The 16,385-nt window shown below is 38.2% G+C and overlaps 1 protein-coding gene across 2 annotated transcripts in view; it reads right to left on the bottom strand.

The window, feature by feature from the left end:
• Positions 1-16,385, bottom strand: part of SLC9A9 (solute carrier family 9 member A9) — a 665,191-nt gene that overhangs the window by 601,676 nt on the left and 47,130 nt on the right. For both annotated transcript variants that reach the window (XM_027544122.1, XM_027544133.1), the window contains exons 3-4: positions 7,970-8,047; positions 6,409-6,485 (exon numbers count right to left, since the gene is read on the bottom strand). In XM_027544122.1, coding sequence (XP_027399923.1) covers positions 6,409-6,485; positions 7,970-8,047 — 155 coding nt within the window. The remainder of the gene's footprint in view (positions 1-6,408; positions 6,486-7,969; positions 8,048-16,385) is intronic.

Below are 16,385 nucleotides of genomic sequence, written 5' to 3'. Positions count from 1 at the left end.
CAATAATAAAAATATAATAAAACAATTCATTAGAAAAATGGATAAAAAGTTTGGTCAGGTATCATATGAAAATATAATCTATTTCATTAACAATCAGGAAAATAAAAATAAAGACTACAGTAGAATTTCATATCATTCCAATTAAATTGCCAAAAATTACAAGGAACAATTGCTTTGGAGACGATTTTTCATTTGTAAAAATGAATATCATTTTGTAGACCCTACCACCGGCACTTCCAGTCTTAGGCATGGATACAGAATGGCCACCAAGTCTGGGAACACAGGCAAATACCTAATAGTTGGTTTATTGTTATTACTCTATAGTCCAGATAAAATAATAGCACACATATTTTCGGACTTTAGAGCTACCCTGAATGCAGTCTAGAGAATTCTTCAGTTCTAATTAAACATGGAGATGTGTAAAATCCTTCCTTTCCCAGCTCTCTCTTTGCTTAGGTTCTTGAAAAACATCTTCTTTGGGAACTGCAACATGTATACCTGTGGCGGATTCATTTTGATATTTGGCAAAACTAATACAATTATGTAAAGTTTAAAAATAAAATAAAATTAGAAAAAAAAAAAAAAAACTCCCTAGCAAAGCTGATGAAACAGTGAAATCTATATAGACTCTCTCTCATAAAAAATTCATGGATGATTTAAGGGGGTTGACTGCCTTGCTGAAGTCCTTCTATGCACATCTAATGGTCTGTGTTTCCTGGATTAAGAACTGGATTAGTAACTAAGAACTGCTGTAAATCATTCTCTTTACAGCGTTAGAGCTTAAGGCACTGACATATTGGCCTCCATCCATGAACCATACTTCTTCAGGTTTTGATTCTAGACCCTTGTCCCTTCTTCCAGGTTTAGGAGTCAGCCTTTTGAGACTGCTGAACATCAACAAACCTTATTCCTTTCAACGACAGAGAAACACTGATTCCATAACTAGCTCCATGGGCACTCAGGCCTACAGGCCCCAGCTCAGCGGGCATGATCACACAAGAGGGTTGTGTCAGGCACGCTTCTGTGGCGTATTAGAGAGTCCAGCAGGTAAAACAACATTCCTGAAGAATGTTGATACGAATAATATAAACAACCTCACACCTGAATCCAGGCTTTCCAGAGTGAGTTACCCCAAATCCAGCAATTCTAAGGAAGTAAAATGAAGTCATACCATCCTTCCAACTATCTCCAGTAAGAAAGGACAGGTTCAATTTCTACACTGCAGTTATATTCATAGCTCATTATCAAACATTCATATTTTTCATAATTGCTAGGATGGGATGGTTGGATGGCATCACTGCCTCATGGACATGAGTTTGAGCAACTCTGGGAGATAGTGAAGGACAGGGAAGCCTGGTATGCTGCAGTTCATGGGGTTGCAAACAGTCAGACATGACTGAGTGACAAATAGCAACAACGATAAATGTGAAAATATAAAATTACTGAGGGCTTGGTTTGTCTTGCATATTTAATTATTAATTGCAAAACACTATAGGAAATATAATGCCTCATCTTAGGAGGAAGACAAAGAGACTCTAAGAGTATTGTTCTCAAGTCAGACAGGCTGTGCCATTTATTACCACTTACTTGCTATGTAACCTTGAGCAAGTCTCAACTTCAGCATCCTTGCATGTAAAAGAAAGATGATAATAGTACCTGTCTCATAGGGGCACTATGAGAATAAGATGAGATAATACTTGTAAAAAGCATAGGTCAATGTCTGGCACATGGAATGCAATTTAAAAAGTGAGCTTTTCTTAAAATTAACACCCCATTCTTCATCATTTAGATCCATACCCCCTTTTTCAAAATATTTTTTTAAGCTGTGGTACTTGTTTTAATTTGTCCTTAACAGAGAAGCTAAAAGTATATCATTTTCAATTCTCTTAAAGAAGTGTTTCACAGACACTGATCAGTTCTTAGGACAAAAATAAACATGATGCCAGTAAACCCTAGGTAGGTTGGCATTGTGATGATACACCTATGTGACCATGAAAGTGGAGACACTGAGTCAACAGTAAAGGAATAGCTCTCAAAGCTGGAGGAAACGAATAGCAAAATAATTCAAATACATGGATTTTATTTAAAAGCAGAGACATATTTTAAATATTTCTTAAGTGATAAAATGGGGGAGACAACTAGAAAAGATGAACAATTTAACCTTAAAAAAATGTTTAAAAATTTCTTCGACTTTATTCCCAGGGGGATATTGTTAAACTTTCCCATGTAAATTGAAAGATGACTTACACCTAATTTTTTTAAATGAAATGAAGTTAATAAAACTTAAGAGCTTTTTCATTTAAATGGACTCAACAATCTCAAATCCTATAGAACATCTGAGTCCAGCTCTAGTACTAACCTGTAGTTTGGTTACAGGGTTTACCAGGAGAAGATCATGGCCCACAGGCTGAGTTTTCATGCATATTCCACAATCACTCTTCATGATCTTCACATCCTCATACATTTCTGATCCTGAGATTCACGGGCATCTGTCAGCTGACTCTCCAGCACTCCAGTTCCCACATTCTCTTACATCACTCTGTGAGACTGATCTCCAACATGGAAAATTGCACAATATTCCTAATACCCACCAGGACTAACACACTTTATAGTATGTAAAATCCAACTTCTTCATCCCTCTTCACTAAATCACTACCCAGGATCTACCCACTTTTTAAAATTATTCTCAGCCTCCATTCTAACTGATTGTCCTCAGTCCCTCCTCTTGCCTATTTTATCCAAATATAAATATATCTGCATAAACTCAGGCATTCCTTCTTCCCCTTAAAAATGTGGACTCTTTTTAGATGGGATTCTTGATAAAAATCTCTCATGTCTATGAGAACTTTTAAGGGGATAAATAAAGAAACATGTGGCATGTTAGTAAATATTTATTCTACCATTTTATTTTTTATTTTAATATTTTAAATGTTTTGTGCTAATAAAAATAGAAGTAAAGCAATTTTTTGGCATGAAGAATATGACTCAGGAGCCAAACTATTTGGTTACTAATATCAGCCCTACTACTTATACCGTGTTATTCTCTGAACCTCAGCTGTCTCAACTGTTAAATGAGGGTAATAATAGTATCTACTTAATAGGATTATTTGGAGAATTAAATGAAATAATCCTTGTAAAGCAGTTTTTAAAAGGGCATGGTACATATCAAGCTTTCAATAAATGTTTGTTGTATTGTTCTTGTCACTATTAATTTATCAGGAGAATAGAACTGGTTGTTTTCTAAGATTTAAGTTTAAATTCGAGTGATTCACAAAATGGGAGTTACCAAATTATGAAAGTATCACTGAATTTAAGTGTGTGCCTTTCCTTCAATGAACTTCCCTGGTGGCTCAGTTGGTAAAGAATCCGCCTGCAATGCAGGAGACCACCTGTAATACAGTAGACTTGGGTTCAATCCCTGGATTGGGAAGATCCCCTGAAGAAGGAAATGGGGGATTTCCTTATCTAAGAGACCCATATTGTTTGTCGTGGGATTTATTATGTAATTTAGTTGCTTTAAGCATAAATAAAATTTATCTTAGGTGCTGCTTATGGAATGTTTTGAGCATACCTATAAATTAAGCTGGGGCTTGCCAGGTGGCTCAGTTTTAAAGAATGTGCTTGCCAATGCAGGAGACGTGAGTTTGATCCCTGAGTCAGAAAGTTCCCCTGGAGAAGGAGATGGCAACCCACTTGAGTATTCTTGCCTAGATAACCCCATGGACAGAGGAGCCTGGTGGGCTACAGTCCATATGGTCACAAGAGTTGGACATAACTTAGTGACTAAACCACCACTAACTTCACTTCAAAATTTTTGAAATTGTTTCTGGAGAGCAGCATAAAACAATGATTGTTTGTCATCATACAATACCCTGAGCAATCGAACCTGCCAGTGTTCTTCCTCTATTTCTGCCCATCGCACAAGTGTGGAGTCACCCATCATTTCCCAGGGACTGAATCCAATGGAGATCTACCTCTGTCCCACTTAACCACTCCTGTGTTAGACACGGTCCACCCTCCGTCTACCTTTTTCTTTGTTTTCCAGACATTCCTTGCTGGTTTGCTTCCTGTTTATTTGGCCCAGTACTTCGTAGTCTTTTGTGGGAACCTCTCCCCTTCTTCAGATAGTGCTGTTGCCCAGATACCTACCTTTCTCACTCCACATACTTGCTCTGTATGACCTCATTCTCTCAGGATTTCAATAAATTGATGATTCGATATCCATCTTTACTGCCACTGCCTGATACTAAGCCCTCATCATTTCCAACCTAGCTTGGAAATTGTCTCAAGAAATAGTCCCCTTGCTGCCTTTTTCCCACTTCACATGGCCACCAGAATGACCTTCCCAAAGTGTAAATCTGATCTTGTCACTCTCGAGCTAAAGCTCTTTAAGGGTTTCCCTTACCTTGCTGCATAAGATCCTAAAATCTTTAACTTATCTATCCCTTCTGCATTTCAATCTAATGATCCACATTAGGAAGGCACCCTATAAGTTTTTGTTGTTCAAGCAAAGAACATGGTTCTAAAGGTTTTGCCAAGCTGCATATCTTACTCAAATCACTTTCTATTATAAATGGTTAACTGTGGCCTTAAAAATCAATTAGAAGAGTTTCTCAGCTCCAATAAATACATATTACTGGATCTCTTGAACTGAAATTTTTAAGAACAAGTCAATTACATACAATGCATGCATGTTAGTATACACACACACACACACACACACACTATATTGTGCTTTACAAAAGAGATGTATAGAGTTTTAATAATAGCAAAAGCATGTTATGTAAATGCACAAACAAGTATACTTGAAGTCAGTTATGCAAGGAAACAGAGTAATAATGAAACTGATTATGCCATAATTTTGGCTACAAGTTTAGAATTTAGATCTATTATAAATTTCAGATTTCCATATTATAGAACTGATAAAAATCAATCTTTGCTATAAACTGATAAGTATCTGTTGAAAGTTTACACATCTCAGAGTCTTGAGTCGAGGTATAGGAACAATGATTAGGGATGTGTAGGAATTAAAGATAAATTGTTAAATAAAGAGAGGGTGATAGCAAGAGCTGCTGGATCAAGAGCAGCAGTTTTTAATTTTGTCCTGACCAAGGTCCTACTACTTATAGATGGTGAGACTGAAACAATTAATTAGCCTTTCAAGATGTTACATTTCTCATCTTCAGAAGGAAGAGTTTAATCACACAGATCTCTGAGGCCCTTGCCAGCTTTGAAGTTTGAATATTTAGCTATGGCATACTCACAGAGCAGAAAAGCCCTCCCTTGAACAAGCTTCCAGAAGGATCCAATGCACTGTGACTCTCAATCACAAACAGTTGATAGACCCCTTAGTTGTCCAGACTTTATGAGGGTCCCAAGTCTACATCTCTGCAAGCCTCCAGCTTCAGCTGTTAAAATCTTCAGCTTCCTCACTAACTTAACCATGCTGGACATTTTCATATAATGTAGCCTGAGTTGTTCTAGGCTTGAACCAATAAAAATTTAAGAGCGAATTCAACATAACCCCCCCTACTCCCCATTTTCAGGTCCAAGTAATGATAGCTCCTTAGCCTTCCAGTGACACACACTAAACACTTCATAAGGAAAGGGCTGGGTGAGTGACTAATGTGTGTTTTTAGCCTCAGTTTCTTGTTTTAGGGATATAACAGCTGTATGCAGTAAAATTTCAGGGTAGAACTGGCTGTATTAGACAATTTAAGACATCCACACCATCATAGTCAGAGCAGCTGGATGTGTTTTCTACAGTGGAGATTTAATGTATTGGGTAGAATTGTAAGTGAATTGGATTGGCTTCACCATTTTGCACCACATTCTGCTTTATGATGAGTTGCAAGCCAGAGTTTGGGGCTCACAGCATAACCAATAAAATATAATGAGAAAAAAACAAGTCTGCATTCTACAGTGTATCGACCAAAAAGCCATCCCAGCATTAAACAACTCTGCTGATATTTAGAAATGTCTGTCTCAGACTGCTCTCTTGTTAACTTTCCCTTAGAAAGAAAACCCCTGATATATATTACTATTGTAGTCCTGTCAAATACAGGTAAGATCCTGCAAAGATGGAAAAAGAATACAGTGTGTGCTTATCTGCATTATTTATGCCAAAAAAAGGCAATGTGCTTCACATAATTCAAACCAAATTAGCCACATTGTCTAAGTCAGAAGTTCAAAACTCACAGAGAAAATCCAACAATCTAATTCTAGTTTGCTTTGATTTGAAGCCTTGTGTTTCTCAGAAGACATGCAAGCCTTGGAATTGAGTCAGAAAAAAAGTGTCAAAATGTGATATACTGAAAAAAAAAAAAAATTCACCCACACAGTGTGAGGCCAGGAAATGTGAGATTGGCCCCACAGCCTTCTGGAACTTAAGCTCCAAATGTCACTTACCCTATGACGATGCAGGAGATGGCCGTTCCCAAGAAGGCATATGTTAAAATAGATCCCAAGTTTTGAAAAAAGTGTCTCTGGGGAGGAAAAGATAGATTTCATATAGTACATCAGATTTTTTCTTCTTAGCATAACAAGAAATAAAAACAAATGCATGTGTTTTCACAGCCTCTCCCTTTCCTCACTGTTAAGGCCGATTTTGTTTTTGGAGCCTCAGTTGCTGGCCTTATTGTACAAAGATAACTTAACTGATTTACACTGTAAAGGACAGAGGTTGCCAACAAATAGGGAAAAAATACATCTGGAAAGTGACAGGCCAGAACTGGCTGGCCCTGAGAGAGGAGGAAGGGATTGGGGCAATGGTCAGGCAGGACTCTGGAATGATTAAAGGAAGACAGAGTTTTTAAGAAGTTTTGTTGTCACTGAAACCCCTTTAGCACTTTAAATATACTGTTCTAAAAGATTTAAGTTGCCGTTTGACTTTTATTGGATCTCTGATTTACTGTTTTTCTGAAAGTGATGAAACCAAACCTTAATCACCTACAACAGTTTATTTTAATGAATCACACAAAATGATGCTTAGTCTTGGGGCTTGGATGAAGAAGGATGAGCGGAATAAATCCAGCTTTCTAAATCTTTTCAAACGCTTGCTTGGAAAAACTCCCTTCCAGTTCTGTAAATGGTAGCTAAGTAGCCAGAACTGACAGCAAGAGGGAGCCCAAAGTACACAAGAAAATCAAGTCTGTACTGAACAAGTAAAGGCTGCTGAAGCCCACAGGCCAAAGGGAGGAGAGCCCTAGGAATCTCTGGAGTTAGGAGTGGGCAGCAGGAAAGCAACCACATTAACTCTGCATCTCAAAACTCATTCAGACTGGAGCCTTGATCTTTGGCCCTGGGGAGGCTAGCATGTAGACGTTGGTGTGAATTACTAATTTAGGAAATGTACATGTTGAGGCTACACATAAGTCATGTTTTGCAGATGCAAAAAATGCAAGACTCAACTTTCTATAAACTCAATGTTAATTAAAAGCAAACTCTGGTTATAATCATCTAGAATAATATTGCCCAATAGAAATATAATGTAAACCATATATGTCATTTAAAATGACATATGTAAAAAAATAAAATGACATATGTACTTTTCTAGTAGTCATATTAAGTTTTTAAAAAGTAAAATGAACATTTATAATATAATGTATTCAAAAATTATCATTTCTACATGAAATAAATATAAAACATTGTAGAAATATTTTACATTCTTTTTTTATACCGAGCCTGCAAAATCCAGTGCATATTGTATACTTAAAGTGCATCTTCATTCAGACTAGTCAAGTTTCAAGGGCTAAATAGCTGCACGTGACTATCAATCAGTATACTGGACAGAGCCAGTTTAGAATTCTAAGCATGTCAGATTTGAATCTGCATCACATAATCTAAGATAATGGTATTTTTACCAAATAGGTAAACACGTAAAATAAAATGATGCTTTTTTTTTTTTCATTAGTGCTGGCAAGATTCTCTACTTAATGATAAAAGAAGAAAACAATCAATGTATATTTACCTTCTTTAGACTATATCCAGCATGAAATATAATTGGCGGCAGTAAAACATTGAAGAAGATTTCTGGATCAAATGTCATCTGCCAAAAAAGACAAATATGTAGTTAGGAAGATGCTCTTTTGGGCTAATAAAAATAAATTTAAAAAAAGTTACAGTTGTCTTTGCTAAAGTTGTATGAGACATATCAACATGCTATTAAATTAGTAGAGATAAAAATAAGAGAAAATGCAAACTTAGAAATTTATGATTGAGTATAACTTATAAAGTAATATATTAAATGTAAAACTTATGTTCCATTCTGTAGCTAATATGAACAACATAAAATCTGAATGAAACCTTTCTAGGCAAAGAAAATTTTTTGCTTTTATTTTGATTAGCTATTCATTCTTCATATTTTAAAAGCTTTTATTCTATTTTATTTTTTTCTGGTTGAGGGGATTGGTAGCGTTCAAACATTTTAGCTTCTGACAGGATTTATTTAAAATTTTCCCAAATAAAAACATTTTTAGAAATTTAGTCTTAGTTTTCCCTACTTTATCCTATTCCAAAGTTCAAAATATTTTCCAGACTCTGGAAAAACACATTTGAAAGAGAAACAGGATTTTTCTAGTGTTTGTTTATTGGCTTTTACTTAAATGGTAAAATAAACTTGGCAAAAATTCCTTAGTGTGAAGTATGATGAAATGAGATGTAGAAATTCTTGAATCCAATACATGCTCTGTGCTGAGTAGTCTGAAAATGAAAACTAATTTAATCTTTAAAAGCTTCCTTAGATTCATCCTCTTCTCTACTTCTCTCACACTCTGTCTTTCGCTCTCATACGCACACACACACACACACACACACACACACACTGCCATTCATTATTTCTCCACTAAGGCCTTCTTACCATTACAACACTCATCAAAACCTTTCAGACGTACAGGTCTTACAACTACACTTTCTATACTTTTTTGCCCGAATTCTTGCTCATTCTGAAGCTGATTCTCAAAAACTACTTCTCTCTGAAGCATGCTGATTTCCGCAGTTAAAACCGACTGTACTTTCTTCTGTGCTCTTTCAGCATTCTATACCCTCCCTTGTAGCATATATTTCATAACATAATTTATCAGTTTCTGTTTGACTGTCTCTTCCACTAGACTGGGGACCCATCAAGGATCACAGTGATGCTTTGGTCAATTCCGTGTTGCTTTCACCCTCCCAGGGCTAGCTTATTGCTCGATACATTTTTCTCAATTGGGAAAAAAATTAATTGCCTTTGAAAGTCAAATCTAGTAAAATAGAGTGAATTATGAAAAAGTGAAAATGTTAGCCACTCAATTGTGTCTGATTCTTGCGACCCCATGGACTGTAGTCTACCAGGCTCCTCTACTCATGGAATTCTCCAGGCAAGAACACTGGTTGCTGTTCCCTTCTCCAGGGGATCTTTCCCACCTACGGATCAAACCCAGGTCTCCCACATTGCAAGCAGATTCTTTACCATCTGAGCCACCAGGGAATTAATTTTATATATATATATATATCCCTAAAAACCTTACATATCACAGGTATGAATTACTTAAGTAAAAATTAAGAAAAGCTTTTCTTAACTCCACTATTTACTTTGGGCCTAATTGAGCATTGCCAGAGTCCCTCTTCTCCCTTCCCCACACTGGCTCCTTGACTCTACCCATCTAATATTCGGGAAGGGGTAGGCTGGGGAAGTAGGAGCCATGTAACTCAGTTGGGTGCCCACTTATAAACCTAGTTATTCTCTCACTGATGCCACAACCTCTTGGACCAGTGAGTATTCGGGTAGATCAGCTTGGCCCATCCATAGCTTTCTTGTGCCTCTCATGTTTCTTCATCTTTAAGATGAATACAATAATTTTATACCTAATTTCTAAGGTGGTTGGAAAAATTAAGTGAATTAATACTTGTAAAGCTCTTGCAGCATTGCCTAACATCTAGCAAGCACTTTTAAGAATTCATTACTAAAGAAAAGGAAATATCTGAATTGATATGGTAAAGTTATATGATTTGAAGAAACTGCCCCATTGTCAGGAACTCTTAAGTGTTACAGCGTGCAACATTTGGGCAAAGAGATTACTTCTCCTTCTAAGTTTACTCTTTTTTTCTAAGATTATCTAAAACACCATTATTGATCTATTTTTGAGGCCTCTTCAAGAGTCTATCAATTGCATATTTGAAGGCTTTTGCAAAGAGATGTATTTCTGTGTTCTGGAGGAGTGAAGCCATATAGCTGTGATCTGTGATCATCTGGAAGAGAGGATTACAGTGGCACAACATCTTGGGCAGAAAATCCCTCGCCTCTGCAGTTTTTCTGCAAAAATAAGGTTAATCACTCAACCAGAACATTTCAATAATCAGAGTGCCCCATTCCCTGCATGCAGGTTAACTAATGTGCTATTGAATTATATTTTCTGGAGCAGCCAGATGAAACTGGCAGGCTGAGAATGGCATGCAGAGTACGAGGATTTATTTGTATATACAAAACAGATTTGTGTTCCTTTCAGACTTGCTATAAGCTTAGGAACTGCTAAATCAGAGTTCTGGGAGTATCTCCAAACCCAGATAATTTCTCAGAAATGGCTGGATCTGCCACTGCACCAGCCTCCAGATGGCGGTTCCACATGCCATCTTCTTCAGACTTTGTGTTCAAATCATGGCCTTGGAGGTGAGACTGGTTTAAAAGCCCAAACAATTAAAAGTTTTCATTATAGTATGAGGGGGGAAAAAATCTAAGAGAGGTGTGTAATGGAAGGACAGAAAGCTAAATACACTTTTCTTAAAATACAAGTTTTAGAGACCCTACCATCCAACAGAACTTTGTGTCATGGTGGAAGTATTCTGTTACTGTCCTGCCCAATAGAGTAGCCATGGGTCATATGATCTATTGAGCAATTGAACTGGAGACTACTGGAACGGAGGGACTGAAATTTTTATTTTTCTGTGGCCAGTAACTATGGGACAGTATATTTACAGACAGGTACTAGAATTTAAAACTTCAGACCATTCAGTTTTTAGATGGTTTATCGCCCTACATAAGGAATGATTAATTTGGAGCAACAGACCTGCCACTCAGATGGTAGAATTATGACTGCGTCATGAAAACTGAGATTTTAAAATATTGGGATTCAATTCTTAAAACATCAGATAGTATGAGACATAAAAATACCAATATGTCCAACTACTACAAGGGTGCAGTAGTTTTATCTATTATCTCAAATATGCACTAGTGTTTGGCTAGGAATGGCCCAGACATACATTCAGAGAGATAATCAACTTGAAAACTTCCAAGAGTAGAAAGGAAAGCTACCAAGTTCAACTCTCAAGGTCATCAGAAGGTTATAGATACAAAATTCTGTTTGGGCTTAAGTATTAAGGTATCCAGTGACTCAATATGAATTACCTGGGAAAAAGTATGTGTTCTATGCAACTACTAACTAAATAAGCACTAAAATAACCACTTTAATGGGGGACTGTGATTTATGTGGCATATTCCTTCCAAAGAGGCCTTTTAAAAACATTGTTTCATCAACTCTGACAGCATTCCTGCGTGGTAGCTGGCAGATGCAATTATGCCCTTTTTCCAGAGACAGGAGAAGAAATGAAAGGCATGCCCGGTGTCAATCAATGTGACAGGGATATCACTGGGAACAGAGTATGTATGCAGGGGCAAACTAAACGTGTGCTTTTCAGTTGAGAACCGGGCTAACACAACTGCTTAAACCAAGATTTAGGAGTGTTTAAGAGAGGTTGGCACTCAGAAATAGGCTTCATTATTTTGGCAATTCCCGACTCCTTTGGAAAAATAAAAGTAGTTAACACAATAATGTGTTTGCTTATCTGCAATGATTTGTTCATTAGAAATCTAGTGAGCCCCTTCTCTGCTGCAATCCAGAGTTCTTTAGAAGACAGATAGCACTCTGGGCTTGCTGACCCTGCAGGGAGCCTTGATCTTGAGGCAGCACATGAGCTGGGTTTTGAAGGATGAATAGAAGCCTCTCCATGGGGCACCAACATACAAAACCATGCTCCCTTGTCTGCCCTGGGAGCACTGGGCCAGGGTTCACCAAGCCACAGGGGAAACTGGCGGCTTCCTGAAGTTTCAGTTATACTTAAGAGCAAGTAGTTTGAAATATTTTGAATATTTTAAGCATGCAGATATACTTAAAAGTGAAAATCAAAACTTGCATGCATTTTTAATATATATAGAAGACTTCAAAGAAATCTTGGCTTGCTTAGGGAAGGCAGCTCTAGACAACATAAGAATGAGCGTTTCCTTTCCTCTGCCCTAGGTTATGCTTTGGTGTGAGAAGTACCAGAGGGGGTAAAAGATGAATAACTTCAGAATATATAATGAAAATATACCACCTACAAATTAGATGAGCTTTGTCTACTTAATCTCTCTGAGCCTCAGTTTCCTCATTTGTAATTTGCCTACCTCCTAGACTTGCTTTTTATGATTAGATGTAATAAGAGATGTAAAGGGGTCTACGTGGTACCCAACACTGATTGTTTCTCAAGAAATTGTCACTGTTCTTGAATTGAAATGAAAGAAACTATTGACACAATGGATTGAGGATTGGAAGCACGAGGCACAGAAATATTCATTCAAACACAGAGAAAAGTAGAAATGTTTTACCCAGCAAGATTAAACAATAAAATGGCTATTGAGAGTATAAATTTGTATAACTTTTTAGTAGGGTAATTTAGCGACAGCTATCAAAATGTCAAATATCCATACTGTTTGATTCAGCAACACCTAATTTGAGAATTTATCCCACAGATATGCTTGCAAATGTGTGGAATGACATAAGGACAAGAGTATTCATTGCAGATGGATGAATGGGAAAAAAAGAAAACATTGAGGATGGCTGAGCCACAGACTGGTTAAAAAATCACAGTATACAGCTGAGCCTTGATCAGGGTAGGGGAGTGCCGACTCCCCATGCTCGAAAATCTGGGTATAACTCACAGTTGTCCCTCTATATACGAGATTCTTCTCTTTCTGCAACTCCTACTTATCTATGATTCTGCCTCTGCAGATTCCACCAACTGTGGATCATGTAGGACTGTGGTATTTGCTATTGAAAAAAATCTGCACATAAGTGGACCCACACAGTTCAAACCTGTGTTGTTCAAGAGTCAACTACAATCTGTAAAACTGAATACTATGCAACTGTTAGAAAGGCTGAGGAAACTGTCTAGGAACTGATATGGCTGCTTTCTAAAATTTGTTGTGAAGCTAAAACAGCAAGGTGTAAAACAGTCCATCTGGCATGTGTAATAAAACTTGCTATGTTCTCACCACACTTCTTTTCTTTTCTGTTCTGGACTGATACCTAGACTACATTTACTTGTCATCACGTGTGACATATGACAAAGGTCTGACCAGTTGAATATGGATAACAGTAATATAAGTAACCCTGGTCTCTAAAATCCCCTAGATGTCCTATGTTCTCTGTCTTTAGAGACCTTTCCAACCCTGGTCTATAAAATCCCCTAGATCTCCTATGTTCTCTGTCTTTCTGCCATTGTTGGTTCCCAGAGAACATCTGGCAGAGGTCCCAAATACTAGGGAGTGGCAGAGCCACTAGATTAAAGGAAGCTGGAAATGATTACTGGCCTCTGGAAAAGACTGCAAAGGCCACAGTGGACTTGAACACAAGCAATAAATAAACTTCAGTGTACTAAGTTGTTGAGATTTGGGCTTCCCTGATAGCTCAGTTGGTAAAGAATCCGCCTGCAATGCAGGGGACACTGGGTTTGATTTATGGGTTGGGAAGATCCATTGGAGAAGGGATAGGCTACCCACTCCAGTATTCTTGGGCTTCCTTGTGGCTCAGCTAGTAAAGAATCCACCTGCAGTGTGGGAGACCTGTATTCAATCCCTGGGTTGGAAAGATCCCCTGGAAAAGGGAAAGGCTACTCACTCCAGTATTCTGGCCTGGAGAATTCCATAGACTGTATAGTCCATGGGATTGCACAGAGTTGGACATGATTGAATGACTTTCACTCCACCTCACATTGAGATTTGGGGGTAGTCTGTTAAAGTATTTGGCCTGTTCCAAGATTTATGTGGAAAAGGAGGAAGTGTAGAATATTTACCTGCATATTATATATATGTGTGTGTGTGTGCATACACATACTATTGTAAATTGTATCTATATTATCATATATGTTATATATGGGGCTTCCCTGGTGACTCAGATGGTAAAGAATTCATGGGCAATGCAGGAGACCTGGGTTCGATCCCTGGGTCAGAAAGATCCCCCAGAGAAGAAAATGGCAACCCACTCTAGTATTCTTGCCTGGAAAATTCCACAGACACAGGAGCCTATTGGGCTATATAGTCCATAGGGTCACAAGAGTCAAACTTAGTGACTAAACCACCATTGTTACCATGTTCTATATATATATATATATATATATATATATATACACAATCAGTTGCCTCTGGGGAGACCAGGGATTAGAACTTGGTGGCAGGAAGGGTGGTGGCTTGGAGAAGGCTTTTCTGTATTTACTTAGGGAAGGATGACTCTCTTCGCCCTGGCTTTTATCTATAGATACAGAGTGACTGCTGCTTAGTGCAGTGCATCCAGGATTTTTGCCATCATTACATACACACAGAAAGTGATTATATTTGGTCAGTGGAGGAAACTGTGGGGAAATTAGGGTCCTGGTAAGACAATTCAGGGCTAAAAGGATGAGACTGGGACTCTGACCATTCTCAGCCCAAGGATGAAGGGATTTAAAGCCTGTGGAGCAGCTGTAATCCATTAGCACATCAGCTGGGGAGCGCCATACAGAACTGAATACTCCTGGCCCTCATTTCATCACAGTTCACTCATCCTCCCCAGGACACAGAGAGTGACCAATCTAAGTTGGAGAAAAGAAATTGAGAGTGTGCATCTCAGCCTCCTCTCTCTCCATGTTGAAATCAGCCTGTTTGCTCAAAGTGGATGCCCCTAGCTCCTCCCAAACATAGGGAAGGCTTTCTGTCCAGCTGGATCTGCGGCTGGTTTGATAAGTCTTTCTAATTCTGGGGCTAAAGATGAGCAAGCCAGCTTACAAACTGAGCCTCATTATTTTACCTAGCTTTTGATCTCCATCTTTCTCATTGCTGTATCTATGTCTCAACTAGCTCAAAATCAGATGGGCAACTCTACCTCAGCAACAACAAAAATTTTAATAAATACTATCAACTAAAAACTCAGATTGGCATAAGAGATGATACTGAATAACTTTAAGTATCATTAACTTTAAGATTTCAACATACCCTTTTGTACCTTTTGAATGTGAGCCACATGAATGCATTACCTACTCAAAAAATAAATTGAAGTAATTCCCCCCCAAAAAGATGTCTCAGGTAGATTGGTTTGAAGGGCCCTAAGTATTGGCCTGGATGAAGGGAAACCATTATCAGGCCACGGTTGCCAGAATGAGCACAAGGTAACAACAATGTGAATGAAGGTGTTTATCACAGAATGGAAAGAAAGAAACAGACCCAGGAGACATTCATCCATTCAACAATATTTACTGAGAATAAGCCAGGCACATGGCAAGGAGGAGCAGCAGAGCTTGCAGGTAAAATAGAGAGGCAAAAATAATGATAAAAAAGAACAGAAGGAACCCATATTTTTGCACTTAGGAGTATGGATGAATAAAAAATGATTGAAGAGAAGCTGACTTGGCAGAGGTAAGAGGAGTCAGGAAAGCTCAGGACTAATTGAAGTCTTGGTTCCCTGAGTCTGAGGTGTCTGTGACACACTTGGAAATACATGCTTGGGGACAGGTGGGCCAAGGAGAAACGGTTCAAAATCATCAGCATAGAGGAAAGGAGTTGTCAAGTATAGGCAGGACCTTTGAAGGAGTAAGTACTATAGGAAAGAGAAGAAAATCAAGAACAGACCCTGGGATGGGAAGAGGTGGTACTATCATGGGAAAGGACAATGAGTGAGCAATCACGAGACAAGCAGAATGAGGGTCAGGGCCACAGAAAACTAAGGAGAAGTGTGGTATAAGAAGGAGGTGTTCTTCCCTGTACAAGACTGCAGATTTAGCAAGTAAAAATACACCCAGTTTAATGGGAACTTCAGATAAGCAATAATTTTTCAAAACAGTTTCTTAGCACTGCATTTGGGATATGCTTTGCTCAATTATTTGTTACTTACCTGAAACTCAATAAACAGAGAAGCAAAAATAGTAAGGGGCTTCCCTGGTGGTTCAGCAGTAAAGAATCTGCCTGCAATGCAGATGTGGGTTCAGTCCCTAGGTCAGGAAGATTCCCTGGAGAAGGAAATGGCAACCCACTTCAGTATTCCTGCCTGGAAAACCCCATGGACAGAGGAGTCTGGAGGACTACCATCCATGAGGTCACAAAAGATTCAGACATAACTGATCAACTG

The sequence above is a fragment of the Bos indicus x Bos taurus genome, chromosome 1, assembly GCF_003369695.1.
Source record: "Bos indicus x Bos taurus breed Angus x Brahman F1 hybrid chromosome 1, Bos_hybrid_MaternalHap_v2.0, whole genome shotgun sequence".
Taxonomy (NCBI): Eukaryota; Metazoa; Chordata; class Mammalia; order Artiodactyla; family Bovidae; genus Bos; species Bos indicus x Bos taurus.
This window is presented reverse-complemented; position numbering and strand designations above follow the sequence as displayed.